General features: G+C 39.1%; 1 protein-coding gene across 7 annotated transcripts in view; it reads left to right on the top strand.

Annotated features, from left to right (window-relative positions):
* AHCYL2 (adenosylhomocysteinase like 2) overlaps positions 1 to 18,204 on the top strand; it is a 147,081-nt gene that overhangs the window by 85,590 nt on the left and 43,287 nt on the right. Inside the window, exon 1 of one of the 7 annotated variants that reach the window (XM_037513046.1) lies at positions 17,723 to 17,835. The exons of the other annotated variants lie outside the window; for them this stretch is intronic. Coding sequence (XP_037368943.1) covers positions 17,779 to 17,835 — 57 coding nt within the window. The 5' untranslated portion in view covers positions 17,723 to 17,778. Of the gene's footprint in view, positions 1 to 17,722; positions 17,836 to 18,204 lie in introns of those variants that run through there. 7 annotated transcript variants of the gene reach the window in all.

An 18,204-nucleotide genomic window follows, 5' to 3' on the forward strand; every position in this document is an offset into this window, starting at 1 on the left:
ATTATAAAAATACTTTTGACCTTAAAGACCAGGCTGAATAAAAGGTGAAGGTAAAAAGAAGGAACTCTCACTGGTAATGGTAGAGGTTGTGGAAGTTTATAGAATGAAGAGAAGACCTTTCTGAGATATCCATTTTCAGGTAAAAGAAATTCATGTCTCCTTCCTTCACAAAGCCTCTGAGATCTCCAGTAACAATTTGGGGACTCCTGAGGGTTGCTAGTACCTTTTCATAGGATTCATGAGGTTAAAGTTAACTTTGTAATAATATTAACATGTCACTTGCTTTTTTCATTGTTTTGACTTTTGCACTAATGGCACATAAGCAGTTATAAGTGTGTGACCAAGGGGTGCCTGAGGACCCCAAACTTAAGGAGTTTGCGTTCTGAAAAGGGTTCCACCATCCTAAAGCAAAAGCAAAGAAAGCAGATTCTTGGTATGAAATATTTCTAACTGCTGTGAGTAGAGAGAGAGAAGAAAGGATTTCAAGTAATAGATTCTCAATAAAACTCCAAAAATTACCCTTATAGGCAAATGCCCAGCCATATAGGCTGAGCTTGAGTGGGACATCTGAGATGGGAAAGTTTGCCACAAGTCTAAGGCACCTTTCAGGGGGGTGCCTTAGAAAGGGGTTGGGCACCACAAGAAAGGGGTTAAGCAGGTCCCAGATTGCTGGGACAGAAAGAGAAACGAAATTCGAAATGTACCATATAGTCCATGAACAGGTCGAGATAGTGGCTGCCCTCGTCACTGCCAAAACACTAAAATCCCAGTGCCTGATAGCAGTATTTAATAACTTATAAAATAGCAACCTCAGAGTACAATTCTTTTTTTTTTTTAATGAAATGGGAAATACACATAAAGCACTTCTGCTGCTTGCTGAACTATGATTGTTTTCTAGAGGCAAAAAGCTCATATTTTTGAGTTGCACACTGAATTAGCCTCTTCTTTTTACTTGAAATAACAACTGACAGACAAATCATCGTTATTTATTTAGACTTGGGCGTTTGGCAGCATTTTTTTTCCCTAAATGAACCTGTTACTTAAAGTAAATTGGACAGTATTAATTATTAATGATGAGACTCATGCTTTTGAGTGAATATTAGAATTTTGGAAAATTCAGATCTCCTAGCCACGAGCTTGACAGCTTGCATTCAAGTTGCCTCCATTGTTGACCTCTTACTTGCCCTCCACACTCACATGGTGCCATGTTTTTTACATTTTTGTGCTTTTTCTTAGTGATCTCATGAGTTTCAAGAAGCCCAACATGAAGTGCTGATGTGCTGTCTGGTGTTCCTAAACACACACAAAAAGCTGTGGTGTATGTGGAGAAAATATGTATATTAGGCAAGCTTTGTTCAGTCCTGAGTTGTAAAGTTGTTGGCCGTAAGTTCAGTGCTAGTGAACCAATATGTTAAACAGAGTTCTTTACACAGAAATATACATAAAACAAAATTCTGTACTGATCATTTGTTGAAAATATGACCATAGGCTCACATTTTCCCATTGGAGTAGTGTTTCCCATTGGAGTAGTGCTTCAGTATTGTCTCAGTATTTATTTATTTATTTATTTATTTTAAAGATTTGTTTGTTTATTTATTTATTTATTTTATTCTGGGTACAGTCAGAAGCACAGGAGGGTGAGAGATTTCACCAGAGCCAGAGCGGAGAGCAAAACAGGCATACTGACGAAGTACACTGCTGAGGGGAGCAGCGGGCGGCAGGAGAGGTCTGCGTGCCCTGCGGGACCCTCGCCGGTGGCTGGGGATCGAACCAGTGCTGCAGAGGCTGCGGGCAGCTTCGCAGCCCAGCGCTCAACCACTGTGCCACCAGGGAGGCCCATTGTCTCAGTATTTATGATGACTTTATAGAACAGAACTACCATAAACAATGAAAATCTACTGTATTTTATATATTCTTTTCTCTAAGGACTTCAAAGCATCTTATGGACATTAGTTTTTTCATCAATACTACTTCTAAAAACTGGCTGCTATACAGTGGGTTGTTAAATGGAAGGTGGGGGGGCAACCTGTTTAGTAAGTTTTCTTTAATGTTTAGATTCTAGGGCAGTTGTTATTGGGAATGTCTTAATATAGGATATCTTGACCTTGGACATAAAAGGATCTGCTTCCTAATCATGTTTCACTTGTTTAATTTGCCTTGGAACTCATTAGAATATTCCCCATTTTACTTTCATGGAGAAAGGTGAAAAAGCAAAGAATTTTGGAAAGCAATCTGAACTTTTTGGCAGAAAAGTACCAGGTAGAGAAAAAATAATCACAAATATAAGAGCAGTGATGCTGTAAGTTGCTGAGTACATGATATTTGAATGTCCTGTTTAGGAAATGGCTATATATGTGTGTATACATTTGTATGTATACAAATGTATACCTAACTTTTCTCTCCTTCAACCCTGCATCCACCTAGATCTTTGTCTGGACCTGCTTGTTCCTCTTTTATATATTGATAATTTCTAAAATGCGTCCTTTTTGTTTCCTTTATACAGGCATAATGTGGAGATTCAGACTTTAACCAACTTCCAAGTTGTTCTCATTTTTTTCTACCACATTCTCTCCTGAACACATCTTCCCTAAGCATATTTTATTATATCACTCTGAAGAGGTATTACTGCCTACTCAGAGTTTCGTGGCTGCCAGTTGTCTATTTTTAAATTACTATAAATCAGTTATCTCTCCATGCTTCTCAGTTCTCCTAAAACCACCTCACTTCCAACCCCTTCTTTAATTGATGCTATCTCATAATTCATTGTTGGTGGGGTTGCTTTTAGGTGTGAATTCCTTATCCTGTTATTATGTCATCTGTAAAGCTGCCTGCATCTGTTCTTTTTTTCCCCCTATAGTGACAGTATAGTATTTGACAGTAAGGTATTCCTAATCCTAACTAAGTTAGTTTCTCCACTTGTACACTGGATCTTGTTCTTATCCTCTCAGAGACTTTTCTTCTTGATTTACCCCTAGGCTTTTCAGACTTGGCAACAACAGCAACACAGAATGCACAATTAAATTTGAAATTCAGATAACAGTGAATATTTTAGTCTAAGTTTGTCCTCTGCCGTATTTGTTGAAAATTTATTCTGAAAATTATTTGTTGTTATCTGAGACTCAGATATAACTGGGCATACTGAATTTTATCTGCAACCCTTTTTTTTACCTCTTTCTCTACTTACCATCCCTCTAAACACATGCACATTTTTGTCCCCTGCCCCCCATTGGATCATTTCTTCCAGAGTTCAGTCAAGTTCTAATAACCATCTTGTTAAAACCACACAAATGCGTGTGCACACACAAACTTTCGACTTGTAATCCATCTTTAGTTATTTCTTTTTTTTTTTTTAAAGATTTATTTATTTACGCATACAAGATCTGGGGTACAGGCCAGAGGTGGGGGTGGTGAGAGGATTCACCAGAGACAGAGTGGGGAACAGAACAGGCAGACTGACTGAAATACACTGCTGAGGGGAACAGTGGGCAAATCAGGAGAGGTCTGCTGTGCCATGTGGGTAGCTCCCTGGCCAGGGATGGAACTCGTGATGCAGAGGCTGCAGATAGCCTCACAGAGCTCTGCTTAACCCCTTGCACCACCAGAGAGGCCTTTCTTTAGTCATTTCTATATGTCTCTGCTATTTCGCAGTTTTCAACATTTGTCTATTTAAACTGCCTCCTCTACTTAATTTCCCACTCATTCTTCAGTTTTCCCTAATCCTGTTTTCACCCCATCACTCCCCTAAGTCACCAAGACCTATATGTTGCCAAATCCTAAGAATTGTTTTCAGCTGTCATCTTATTAAACCCCTCAGCAGTATTTGAAATAGATGTCCACTCTTCTTGACATAGTCCTCTCCCTCTACTCCCCGCTTTTTTTTATTTCAGTCACACCACTGGTTTTCCTTTTACTTTTCTGGAAGCTGTCTTTTCTTCTTCTATGCTTTATGGTGGAACAGGGCTCTGACTTGGCTCCTATTTCTTTGCTACCCCCCTTCCCTCTTTACAGTCTCTTCGGGCATTTTATCCATTCCCACGGTTTTATATGTCTGTATATACATGGGATTTAAATTATAGAAATGGATGAAATCAGTAACTCCCAATTTTTGTTTCCAGCTTAGACTTTCCTCTGAGCTCTGCATTTTGTATTCAATTGCCTGTTTCAATTTCACTTGGATATCTCATAGAAACAATTTCATAGAGATTCCATATGACGTTTGCAAGAACATTCATAGCAACAATATTTTTATTGTCCCCCAAATGAAAACAACCTTCAATAGGAGAGTGGATTCCATAAATTATGAATATTCATACGATGGAATACTTTCAGCAATAAAAAGAAATGAAATAATACCAAATGCAGCAAACTTAGATAAGTCTTAGAAATACTAAGCAGGAAAAAGCAGACACTTAAGGCTTTATCTTTTATGGTATCTATCCAGTTAAAAAATGGCAAGCTAATCAGTAGTGATAGGAATCATGACGGGAATTTTATTTAGGGACAAGTGAGGGTGGTGACAGAGGACATGAAAGAGGACTATAGGGTCCTGGTAATGTTCTGTTTCCTTATCTGGGTGGTGGTTACATAGGAGTGTTGACTTTTGAAATTTTACCAACCTGTAACTTTTTGATCTGTGTACTTTTTTTGTAGGATAGTTACACTTCAATAAAAAAGTTTATTGAGAAAAGGATATAGTAAGAAATCCACTTTCCAAATTTATTTAATGGCAATTTTGTGTCATTATTTTATCCTGTATCTTTCCCGCCTCCTCCTCAACTCTGTGATAAACTTAAGTGTCCTGAATGCAGATCCCTCCCAACCTTTATTCAATTGTTTTCAAGTTAAACTTGACCTCTTTTTGAGGACGGTTTTAGCAAGGGGGACTTTAACTGTGCAGCAAAGCGAACTCTGACCTAAGTGGAGCACTCTTAGCTGTGTCAGGGAAATTGAGGGTTTAAGTCCACACTCCACTCCTAGATTCTAGAGGACTTAACAGGGAGTGGAAAGGCGGTTTGGTGCATGCTGTAGTGCGCTGCAGTCTCCCTATTGCTTACGTGTTTATCTGAGAAATGGTGGGTGATTGACTTAGTGGCCAGGAGTTTCATTTGGCTGTACTAGCCACCATTTTGTTATGGTGACGCTTCTATTTATGGTCTTGTTAATTCTTACTCATATCTGACTCTCTTTTTTTTCCTTTTACCCTTCAGGTGCCTGTCCTATATTGTATTTATTTTGGGTTTTGCTATGAGCTAGCTGTTCTTTAGCATCTACATTCAGCATGCATTCACTGGTTTTTACTGTTAGGCACTTAAAAATGCAGGAATAAGACATACAGTCTCTGCCCCCACATTGCTTGCAGTTCTATTGTGGAAACAGACAAAGGATGAGAACAACACTGATGTGCTATGATAGAGATCAGTCTGGGGGAATTATTCATTAACTCATAGGATTGATTCTTAACCTAGATCAGGAGTTGGAAATATGTACTGAAGGAAGTTACAGCTGAGCTAAATGGTAAAAGATGTGCATGTGTGCGTGCATGTGTTTTCAGACTAGGGATGTGTAGCAAGTCAGAGAGCTGAGGCTCAGCAGGCATGCAGGGGCAAAGTTGGGAAGGATCTTGGGTGTCATGCTAAGAAGATGGATTTTATTTTGAAGACACTGGGGAGTTATTGAGGCATTATGAACAAGACATGATTTGATCTGATTTTTAAATGTGTTGAATTTAATGAATTGAAGAAGGCTATAACAGAGGTGGACTTCTCTGGGCCCTTGTCAAAGTGTTGTTCTAGCAGTATTGGCATCATCTGAGAGCTATTTAAAATGTAGAATCTTGGGCTCTATTCCAGACTTAATAAATCAGAATCTCCATTTTAACAAGATCTCTAAATAATTTGTATGCTCATTAAAGCTTAAGAAGCACTGATTTAGCTAGATATGATGATGGACAGTCTTTAGACAGCTGGTATGAACAAGAAAGGATAGAGGTATCATGCAGTACATGTTCTTCCTATTTAGAATGGCTTTCTCAACTCCTCTTGTTACCACACAACAGGTACCCCTACTTCTTATTTACCTTGCCGCTTAAATGTAGGTTCTCGGATGCTGCCCTCCCAATTGGCACTTTTGCCATATAGTCTATAGCACCCTGTACTTACATTATTATTTTTCACATCTTAATTGTAATTATATATTTAGTTACCTTTCTCCAACTTGTCTAAGCACTGTGAGGGTAGGTGCTGACTTTCTGTATTGCCTGGCACATGATAGAAGCCCAGTAAATATTTGCAGTTTACTTGATTAAATTAAACCATACATAAGAGGAGAAGATAGATTTGGGTGTGTATAGATAGATTTACCATGTATAGCTTACATTTATTTATTTAGTAAATGTTAAATAATTTTAATATTAATAGTAAATTCTAAACAGCACTCTCAAGATCTAGGCACAAGTGATGCATATCTCAGTAATCCTAAAAGGTAGATACTCTTAATATTCCCATTTTACAGATGAGAAAATGGAGGCACTCGATCACAAGTCATTTGTAATTTACTTAAGGTAACACAGTAAATGATGACTCAAGATTCAGATCAGTCTGCTAGGTCTAGTTTGGGACAAAATAGTTTCCTGGCACTATGCTAAATTACTTGGTGTGTATTTCTATGTATTATTTAATGTTTGTAACATAGGTGTGAGGAAGGTATTGTTATTCTGTTTTGCAGATGTGTAGGCCATGGCTCAAAAAGTTATATAGTTTACCTGAAGATACACTACTAGTTAGCCTTCAAGCCCTGGCCTGTTCTACTCTAAAGCCTGTAGTGCACCTGTAATGGTGACGGCTCTCTGTTGTGTCTAAAATACCTTTGGAATATGAATCTTAAGATCGCCGAGGAACTGAGGTAGGATGTCTTAACACTTAGGATGTGGGGTCAGGGGAAGAGTCAACAATTTCAGTTACTGTGGTAGCATTAACGTTGTAAGTTTGAAGGGGCAAGGGAGATTTAAAGCCCAGCAATTCCAGCAAGCCTCATAATTGCCCAGATGGAACTTTGAACTCAGTTGGTTAGGAACATTAGCCTCTGCAATAAAGTGCAGTTCAGGTGACTAAGGAGTAATGTTTCTGATGGCCTCAGAGAAACTTGATGGATTAGAAATATTGAATGTCAGCTCTGGAAGGAACGAGTTCTAACTTTCCATAGTCCACCCTTACCCACCCTCCCCTCATTTTATAATAAGGAAACTGAAGAAGAGAGTAATTAGATGACTTGGCAAAATCTAATAAAACCATTAGGGATAAGCCAGGAATAGAAGATAGGGTAACATTCTTGTATTCTTTGCCCTGTGCCCTATGATGCTCCAGACATACTACCTCTTGTTTAAAACTGTTCTGCCATTGTAGTCACCTCTTCACCACTACCTGGTTCTTGTTGATTCATCCCTGGGAACAGTCACTTCTTGTCCATTTCCTCCAGAGCCATGCATATACACATCACTCTGGCAAGTCTCTGGCTGGCTCCCATTAATGATGATACTAATACCAGTCACCGGTGTTAGGAACACCACTGGCATGTTTAACTGCAGGTCATCCTTTTGATCCTTTTGGAAGTGAAAATGAGATTCTTTTAAGCTCTTCACACACTTGGTCAATTGTTATAAAGCAGAAGACTGCAGGAGCAGGTGCAGTTTTTGTAATTTTTTTTTTTAAAGTTGTAAACCCCTCACCTAAAGGGAAAGGGTGATTATTATAATCAATTGCAGTAGTCTCACTCCTGCCCTTCCTATAGTGGTATCTTCTAAGGTGCCTTATGATAAAATGAAATTAGATTGGAAATAAATTTCTAAGTAGTACTTACCCCTATACCTTATGCAGTCTCAGCCAATAGACCTTCAGTTCCCAAATGTAATAGCAACTGTTTTATTTTAGAATCATTACAGAAAAGTATAGTTAGGCTGCAGTTTTCAAATGAAGCCTATGCATTTAAAACGTACACTAAAAAACAAAAACAAAAAAAAAACTACAACTAAGTAAATAACATTTAGTTTAACCTGCCATAGTGATATATTTCACATGGGTTTATCCTTTTATTTCCAACCCTAGTTTCCTTAAAAGGCTTTATCTTCTATGTTTTAACCTTTCTTGAGGGTATTCTTCTTCCATGTATTTAGTAAATGGTTATATTGAAAACAACCACAGGAATACCAGTAATCTGGTAATTTGCAGATCACTGAAATATTTGAAGGGTTGGGCCCACTCTCACAGTCTTTTGGCCTTATTTTTTTTTTTTTTAATTTAAAGAACAGGTTTATTAGGAGAGGGACAGAAAAGTAAAGTACACTGGCATAGACACAAGCAGTCAGGAAGAACTGCCCCGAAAGGGTCAGGTTTGCTGAGAGAGGCCTGCATGGTTGCAGGAGGGCGGTTTTGAGGAGAGCTGCCTCCTCTGAGGAAGGTCAGTGAAGAGAAGTCCCTGCATGGTGCAGGTCACCAGCAGGCAGGAAGGCTGCTCCCCTGTGGAGGGAGAGAGTGGGTGAAAAAAAACACCTGCATAGTCACAGGTGGGCCGAAGGACTGCTGCTTTTGGCCTTAATTTATTCTTAAAAGCTTCATTGTGATGCAGATCATAATGGATTATAATTGAAGCAAATCAAGCAATGGAAAGTGGATTATATATTCCTGGAGAGATAATATTATAATTAAGGTTTAAAACTGCTAAGGATTTGCCACAAATAAGTCATAACTATGGTCATTAACATAACTAAGTCCCAATGTGTATGTATAATAATGTTCCAGCTCCTATAAAATGGACATAAATATATTGAATACATTGATTATGCAAGTTTTCCCCAGAGCATTATAAGGTATACATACAGCATAAAAGTGTCTGACCATTACATAAACCCTCACTATTTGCCAGACACTGCAGCCAATTCAAAGTTGGCTAAGCCCCCACAGAGCCCGAGTCCACCTGGGGTAACATATGTGCACATTAACTATAGCATGAAGAAGGGTGAAAATAGCGATATGAGCAAAGAACAATATTAGGGGTATTTTACTTTCTTTAGGTCAGGTTTCCTGAGAGAACCATCATTTGAACTGAACATTGAAGAATTTGAATAAGTGAGATGATGGAAGTGAAGGCAAGTGAATGCATTTTGTTTGAGAAAATCGCCTGGCCAGGGGCACTAAGGTGGGGAAGGACACACAGAGTTGTCGTGAGTAAGAGCTACCATTTGTTAGGTACTTCATGTATGGTGCTTTTTAAATCCCAGCATCAATCCTGTGATGTGGCTTTTACATTTTCACTGTGCAGGTTAGAAATTGGAGGGACAGAGAGGTTGCCTAAGTGGCAGAGCCAGGATTCTAGCCCAGGTCTGCATTATTCTAAAACCAGTGTGCTTAGCAGCTATGCCATACAACTGCACACTCAGGAAACAGTGGGAAATAAATGTGTACCTGAGAACAGAACAGAGTATGTATTACAGAGATATGTATTTGAGAATCCTCCTGGAAAGGAATTTAGAGGGTTTTTAGGAGGCAGTAAAAATGATCAGGGAGGGATAGGTGAGAGGTGTGGTGCAGGAAGGCTCAAAAATAATTGGCAACTGTTCTGCAGACTAGGGAACGGGGAAATCAAAGATGACTGTGATTTTATGTCTGGTGGACTGCAGGAATGGTGGTAGGAAAGTAAGGAGAAGAAATTGTTGGCAGGGGAGGGAAAAGGAGAGATGGAACAATAATTTTGATTTTAGATATACTTAAAACACATGAAATATGCCATAGGAAATTTAGTCAGCAGGTGTAACTTGACATTTTATTAAGAAGTTTTACATAAAGGGGAGACCAGAAGACACTAACTGGAGGTTGCTGAGAGCTAAGGCTTTATCAGAATTGACACCCTGATCTCAGAGCGCCTTATCTGTCTCTCCTGCATTTCATCAACTTTCTGTATCTTGTCATCACTCAAATTGCTTCATTCCACAGCTTCTATATCACCACAGCTTCCTTTACTTCCACTTCTGCTGTTCCTTCTTCTTGTGTCTGATCCCCACCTGCCCTGTGATCTCTAATCCTTCCATAGCTCTGGTTTCACCTGGTCCAACAGTTCCCTTCTGTTTTCACATGCCTTTCTCTCTAGTCTTCATCTCTTGGTCAGTCATTTGAATTATGTCCTCAGGGGCATCTTACTACACCTCTTCTCTAGCCATTACCTTCCTCCTTCATTCTACATCTAAGGGATTATTCTCTTAAACAGTAATGGCCCTAGAGGCCAAAGAATCTTCAATCCTAACATCCTAACACTATGATCATCACTTCCAGAGAAAATGCCATCTGCAGTGGAATTTAACACTGTAGAGAGTCCCTGATCCTTGAAGAAGACCAAAGCAAACATGTTATTGGGCTTACTTTGTGCCTGAAATCTATGGCACTCTTATTGGGTAATATATTCTAGGAATGACCTAAGTGGGTAAAATAGGTTCGGTTCACCATATTTCTAGTTTTTCTTATTTCCAGACTCCCAAAGTGTGCAGAGAAAAGGCTGCTGGTAGAGGGACATAAAGAGGAACATGAAGAGGAAATGACTTCCAAGGTTCTTAAAGATTACAGTAGTGTGTTGGTCTACTGCGTTGATATCCTGATTCTTCCTGAAACCAGGCCTGTGACCTTGGGGCTGGAAAGGCTCACCAGTCTTGACTGGAAACCCTGACTCCCTCCAAATCTCTGAGCACCTCAATGGGCTCAGAGAAGCAACAAGTTTACAGCCTGCACTTGTGTTGTTTCTGCTGCTGACAGTCTTTAGCGTTTCAGGTACATAAGCACAGGGAGCCAGTAGAGGGAGTTGTGGTCCCATAACTTTTTTTTGGAGCTTCTAATAAGTTCTGATTTTGCAAGAGATCTTCTCTGGCTCCATCCAAATCCCCTATGCAATAAGAATTTAACTTGAGATGCTCCTGAGTTTGGTGCCAGACCCCTAGTGTGAGCAGATGGAAAGCTTCTGCATAGCTGTTTAAACTTGACAGCCATAAGGAACTATTGATTTCACGGAAACGCCTGTTTACTGTACTGATCCAAATCAAGCAACTCTTGAGAAATGGGAGTGCCTTCTTGACCTCGATCCTTATTGATCTTGGTATCAGCACCTCCAGTGACGTGTCCTAAGGGGCGGGAGAAAGTTAACAAGTGCCTTACACACAGGGAAAGGGAGAGGCTGACTATTGCTGTAGAAAATCTCCACTGGGAGGCTGGGGGTAGTGTCTCTGAGTAGCCCTAAACAGGGAGTGCCCTGTAGGAAGTTCTGTGTCTGGGTGCGGAACCTCACATTAGCTGTGATTTTGAATTGGAAGCAGAGGTTTGAAGCTGGCCAGTAAGGGACTTGTCAGACATTTGGCTAATGACCTTGATTTGAATAGGAGTCCTCTGTGAAGGGGGATGCAAGACATTGCGAACTTCTGAATCACTAGATCTGGTTCTGTTTTGGGGCACTCAGAAAAACGTGGTATTTCCAAACCAGCTTTTCCTTTTGCTTCAAGATATAATATTACCCAAGGCTGCACTATGGAGAAGTGGGAGGATGGTAACGAGGGCACCTCAGCTTTTCACATGCCTGAATGGATGGTGAGTTGTTTGGTCGCTCTGCTTTTCCTGTTTCTTGATAATGAGGCAATCATTTCTGAGACAGACCCCTGGTAGTGAGAAGTCTCTACCAGGAACTGTGGCTGGAAAAACCATTGTTATTCTAATTTCTAACTAGTTTCTATGTCCTGGATCACTTCTGTTCCTTAGTTACAGTGAAACTCTGGAATGTCTGAAAGCTGCCTGGTTGTCTATGCTGGGTGGAGATTCCCTGCTGCTAGTAGTGAACTGCTTTGGATTCTGTTTGCAAACTGATGCTTAGCTTATTTCTTATGGGAGTAAAGAAAAAGAATAGAGAGAAAAATAGAACTTCTCAAAATGATACTCTCTCAAGTTGCTAAAAAGATTTGAAACATTCCTCCTCTACCTGCCCATATTTTTTCCTTCCAGTCAAAACATTTCCCCCAGCTGTTCATTTAGACATATGTATATTTCTGCAGCCAAATGCTCTGCCCCTGAGCTATACCCCCTAGACATATGTCTTTTTCTGAAAGGCAGGAACTATACTTCTCTTGGTACCACTCTTCAAAACAATATTTGCCTAAGAGATACCTTTAATACAATGATAATAAGGACTTATTTCTTGATAAGAACTGACATATAAAATGTATTATTTTAGATCTAGTTTGAATTTTGATTTAAAAATAGCAACCACATTGGTGAAGGAAGTTCTATGGGGACTACACCTGAGGGAGTGGGGGGAAGCAAATATTGTTTAAAAATGAACAATGATGTAAAAAATTTTTAAAAATTAAAAAAATAAAAATAGCAACCATCTTTATGTTCCTAGATTCAGCTTAATTTCTTACAGTCTGTATCAGTTTGTGTTTTATAAATATACTACATGATATATGATGTTGATAATATATTGTTTATAATCTAACCAGTTTCCCATAAGCAAATTGAGAGAGAGATTTTCCTACGAAAACTGGTTAGATTGTGTACAATATATTCCAAGATCTTTTCACTATTTGTAGAAGTGTGGACTTAACGGAAAAAACCATTGGTAATGTAACTAAGTATATAGTAGGCATAACAAAGACCCAACTGAGGAGCCTGACTTTCAACTCTCATCCCAACTATTGTTTATTATTTTGAGGTTACTGCTGTTGTTCTTGATGTTGTTTCATTGACAACATTAAGTGCTCAGTTTTAAAACATTTGATGGGAAGAAATTATACCTAGCCAGAGGTTTATTTCCAATAATGCAGAGTTTTAGATTTAATGGATTGACTTAATAACTGTAGTTGGGTTTTTTTTTTTTTTTTTTTTTTTTTTTTTTTAGTTTTTCAACCTCCAGTCAACCACTAATAGCAAGAGGAAAGGGAAACAAGAGTTCTGGTTTTCTTAGGGGAGGAACCCACATTAAGATATAAAACTTTGCTACTTCAAGGGATATCACAGAAGTCCATGGAACATTAGCATGTCAACTAAGAATCAATAAAAGTTTTATAGTAACATTTATTGCTGTAAGAAATAGCTCTCACTGTTGTGCCTGCTGAACATATCTTCTTAAGAAGACTTCCTGTGATCTTTTACTTACATACCTTCTTTTTACTTATGTGAACAAGAAAACTGCCCTAAAGGAATTAGTGTTGCGATTACTTAAGGAATATGACCTACACTTTGCAGTTTTTAGAAAACTGCATTCTTTGATAAAGCATTGTTCTGCTTTGTTTTAAAATGGCACCTCTCTTACTTAGTCATTTCTTAGCCCTTCTCGTTAAAAACCTGAAAAATGACCTTTGGATCATAGATTGTGGATCAGTAGATTTTTTAACAACAATGAGAACAATGAGTGTGTGTGTGTGTGTGTGTGTGTGTGTGTGTGTGTGTGTGTAGGGGGTGTAGTTTTCAATAACTGCTTTTTCTCATCTATCTTTTCCTTGTCAAAGACAAACCTCTTGAGACTTTCTTTCAGATACCATGTAAGTCATTAACTTCTGACCTAGTCTAGATGTACTTTGTTAGGCTACCACCCCTATCCACTTAGCCAACAAAGTGAACCACTGAACACCCTCCAGTGATTTTCCTATAGATTTCCAGATCTTACCATGAAATGTTAGAGTGCCTTTTAATCCCCAAGAGAAAATCCTGGCGCCAACTCCCACCCTGGGCCAAAATTTTGACCTTGTTGAAATTTTTAAAGAAAGCTTTAACAAATGTCTGACTCATGTTCCCATTTACATGTTAATATAATGAAATTTCCATTGAAACTTCTGACCTCCAAAAGAAATATGAGAAGGTTCTCAAACTTTCTTTTGGGAGGAAACTTTATTAGAGAAGGTATGTTATAACACCTCCCTTTTTGTTAACTAGCAGCAGCATAAAAAGGGACCTGCATGCCCCTCAGAGAATAGACTTGGATCACAGACATCCGCTGACAGTGTTCATATCTGATTCCCAGCAGGGAAATAAGCCAGGATGGAGTTTGAAGAACCCCAATCTTAGGAACTGACTTGGTGGACCTTCAGGTTAACAGTCTATCCGTCACTGGAAACTTCTGTTGGAGCCTCTGCTCCTCAGCTATTTTCATGTAAAGGATTTTCTTAACCTTGTTTAGGCAGCTGTACATGTTGGGAACACATCTTTTCAAAAGATTATTCTTATTAATGTGTTTTTACTTCCACTGAGAAATGTTTTAGTCCTCGTTGGTAGATGAAATACCTCCTCTTATGTAATCGGGGGAGATCAGCAGTATCCTTTTTTAAAGGTTTCTACATTTTAGCATTTTCTCTTCCCACCTAAGCTCTCCATAGTAACGATACTTTTCCATAGGCAGTCTTATTGACTTTTTTTTAAACATTTTACATATTTTTGAATAGAAGAACTGTGGTGTAGGCCAGAGGGGAGCTACAGGGGTGGAGGCTGCTAAGGGGAGCAGCGGATGAGATAGGAGAGGTCTGCTGCACCATGTGGGTTAGCTCCCTGGCCAGGGATCGAAATCAGGCCACCAAAGTGGCACATGGCATTGAGACTTAACCCCTAGGCCACCAGGGTGGCCCCTGATTGACTTTCTTAAGACTCTACTGGTTACCCAATTTTCCTCCAGCTGGAAATAACCCTTTTTATAAGTGAAGAATTTGTCCTAGCAGTTCATTTGACTTGAAAAGGAGATATGTCTCTTAGAATGCTTGAACCATATCTACTTGGAAGTGAGACACAAACCTTTAAGGTGTCAGGTAACTGGTGGTATAGGTAGCTTGACTATAACTCTGGGTCAGGATTGACACTTAAGCAGAGACCCATTGGAGAAACTGATGAAAACTGAGGCCCCTCCCTGCAGGAATATATACACATACACAAAATTTTTTATGCTGTTTTAGGGGCTTCTTGACATCCATGGACTCCTAGATGAAGAACTTGTAAGTCCTTGCTTAAAGTCCACAATAGATTCTTAGCAACTGCAACTTTAAGCAAAACAACCTATAACGAGTAATTTCATTTTGTTCAATGTGGGCCAGGATTTTTTGTCTCCCAAAAATATGACAAACAAAATGACAAAATGATGTTATCTATGATGCTATCCTTGAAATTAATTGGTTTCTCTTGGCCTGATCCTCTTTAGGGTAAATAGATTTTTCTATTGACCTAGTGAGAACTGTTTTTCTTAATATGTTAGCCATCTATTAGCAGTCTTAAGTTTTAGAAATTGGAATTAGACCCAGTTCTCCATATTTTTATAAAGAAAGGATCACCCTGTTCTCTTCTGATTTTTCAGATAAACTTTTATTTCCTGCCTCTGAATGTGCACCTCTATGGTTGTAGTCATAGGATAAAATTGTTGGCTAAGGGGAAAGTGAGGAGAATTAGGGCTGCTTTATTCTTACTTGGATAAAGTGGTAAAGAAGCGGTTCTCACAGTGCTTTACGCAGACCAGCAGCATCAGCATTACCTGCGAGCTTGTTAGAAATGCAGAACTTTGGGTCACATTGGATTTACTAAGTCAGAAAATTGGGGGTGGGGGTGGGGGTGGGAGGAGAAGCAAGACTCAGCAGTGTAGTTTAATAAGCCCTCCAGGTGATTTTAATGCATGGTAGTTTGAGAACAAGGTTATGTAACCTTGTTAAGTGGTAAGACTTCTGTCAGTAATAGTTTCCTAAGATAGCTTCTGGTTGTATTTGGTATAGATCTGCGACTCCTGTGGCTCAGCTCTAGTGGCATAAGCCATTGGAGTAAGAAACCAGCTGATAGTTTACTAAGGTGAACATTCTTGGTTGGGAAGAGCAGAAGTTTAGAGATTCATGAGGCAAGCAGAAAAATACTGATCTGTTTCATTTCCTGAAATTATGAGTAAGGAATCAGGATTTTCCTGGGCTATGAAGAACATCAATATTTGAGTTTAATTGATTTCTGTTTCAATTTATGGTAGTGGCAGTGGATAAAATTGCCAATTAAAAAGCTGTTAAGAGTTCGAATTCTTACATGATTAGCAGTTTCAGAATTATGATTTATCAGGGCCCCAAGATCATCTGGGATGATGCCATTTCCAAGACCAGTCTGTTAAGAAAGTAATCGTTAAAAGTATTTTTAAATTAAGTAAATGTAAAGCTAAGTTAAGAAGAATACGTTAAGAAAAAGGTCTTCCAAAGACCTGTTCTCTCAAAATAAAATAAACCTGTTCGTTTAAAAAAAAAAAAATCTATCATTTAATGTTCCTTCTTGTGTTCAACAGGCAGTCTTCTTTTTTTATTTTTAGGTAGAATTCAAATCACATTCCAACTCCTATCTCTCTAACAAATCGTTGAAGGTAGCTTCCCTATTCACTGAGCTCCTTGCTGAAATCAACAAATAATGTAATTCTTTGCCTGTGGAGTTGATTCCTTATTTGGTATGTAGCAAGGTCGTTGTAATTCTGGGGACTCAGAGGAAATAGGAATCTTCCTTTTGTGGTGTCAACCTAAAAATTCAGAGGGCAATTAGAAAGACAAAACATTTATTTCGGATCAAAGAATTGCAATTCTGGGTACACAGATGCAAGTAGAAAACCTATAATGTGCCTCAAAGAGGGACAGTTTTTCTGGGGGGAGAAGGGGAAGACAAGTTAAAGAGAAGAGTTAATTAGTGTTAATAGGCTTAAGCTACTCTTGGCTATACATAATTGGTTACTGATTCTCTAGAAAAGATGAAAAGGGAACTGATTGATTCTCTAAGTCTCTAATCAATCTCAAACAGTTGTTGGCATCTAAAAACAATTGTTTGGGGCCCGTCCAAAGGTCTTTGACCCAATTCAAAGGAGAAGAGTAAGGTACTTTCTCTGTAATGGCTCCCTGGCTCCATTTCAAAATGGCTTCATAGAAGTCAATTTTTCCCAGTAGTCACACCTTCTGCAAAACACACACTTCTTCAAAAACGCAGAGTCACCCAACACCAGATCAGCAGCAGTCTTGAGATGGGACTAGAAACCAAATACCAAAACCTGAATTAAAGATATATACATCTAGAGTAACATAATGGACTGAGAGAGTTGATTTTCTTGGTGACAGGGCTGACATCAGTGTCCCCAGTCTGACTAAGCCAAAGACAGAGTGGGGGGTAGGGACTGCCTGAGCACTTGGCACCATTAATTTTTTTTTCTTACTGTCTTAATAAATTCCCTCATTGTTTTAGCAGGTCTATATAGTTAATTTTTTTCTAATGAGACTAGGTTAACTAAAATCATCTGACATGGAAAAGGAGGAGGTAAGGTTAAAAAGGAACCTAATTAGCAAGTTAATTATAGCTGGCAAAAAGTGCACCGGTTATATAAATAAGCCATTGTTACACGCATGCATGTTGGGCTTTGTCAGGGGACTTGTTAAAGTTTAGAGGTCAGAGGATCTGTGTAATTAGGTGTTTAGGGAAAAAAAATAAATAAAAGCAAAACAGCCACCAGAATTAGGAATGGCTGATGAGCCACTAACCGAAATGCCTTATTAAATTGGGCTCCACTGCTAGAGGGGTTGTTGGAACTGCTTCAGGGATCCCAGGGAAGGGTAACACCCCGCCCGCCCGCGCCACCAAAAAAAAAAAAAAAAAAAAAAGAAAGAAAAAAAGGTAGCTAGCTGGAACCAGAGCCAACAGAATTGCTGATGAGGAACATTTAAAGGCCTAGCCACAAGGGTCCCTGGACCGAAGAGGTGGCAGTAGAGCTGGCAATGTCACTATGCTGAGCAGCAAGAAGAAATACATTGTCAATAGCAATTCTGGGATTAAGGCCCAGGTGAGGCTAAACTTTTACTTACCAGACTTGCTGCTGCTGTAGCCATTATTGTAGAAGCTCAGCTGCTTTTCTCTTCCTTTCCTGCTTCCATCCCTCCTTCTGCATAAGGTGAGCTGCCCCTCTCCTAAGTCTTTCCTTCCTGTGCCTTGATGCCTCTTAAAATTAGACTGTACTCTCTGAAATGGAAAAGGAGAGTTACCTTAAAGAACCCTTTGATTTCAGAGGTAAACAAAGTTAGGGGTAGAATCTCCCAGAGTACCACAACTGCGGTCGGTCAAATACTGTATCACAGGGTGACCTGTTGAGTAAAGAGTGTAATGGTTTTTAACTATGGGGGTGATGTGGTTGTCAGGGATGATGTGGTTGTCA

Source organism: Talpa occidentalis, unplaced genomic scaffold, assembly GCF_014898055.3.
Source record: "Talpa occidentalis isolate TD23 unplaced genomic scaffold, MPIMG_talOcc4v2.1, whole genome shotgun sequence".
In the NCBI taxonomy this organism is placed as follows: Eukaryota; Metazoa; Chordata; class Mammalia; order Eulipotyphla; family Talpidae; genus Talpa; species Talpa occidentalis.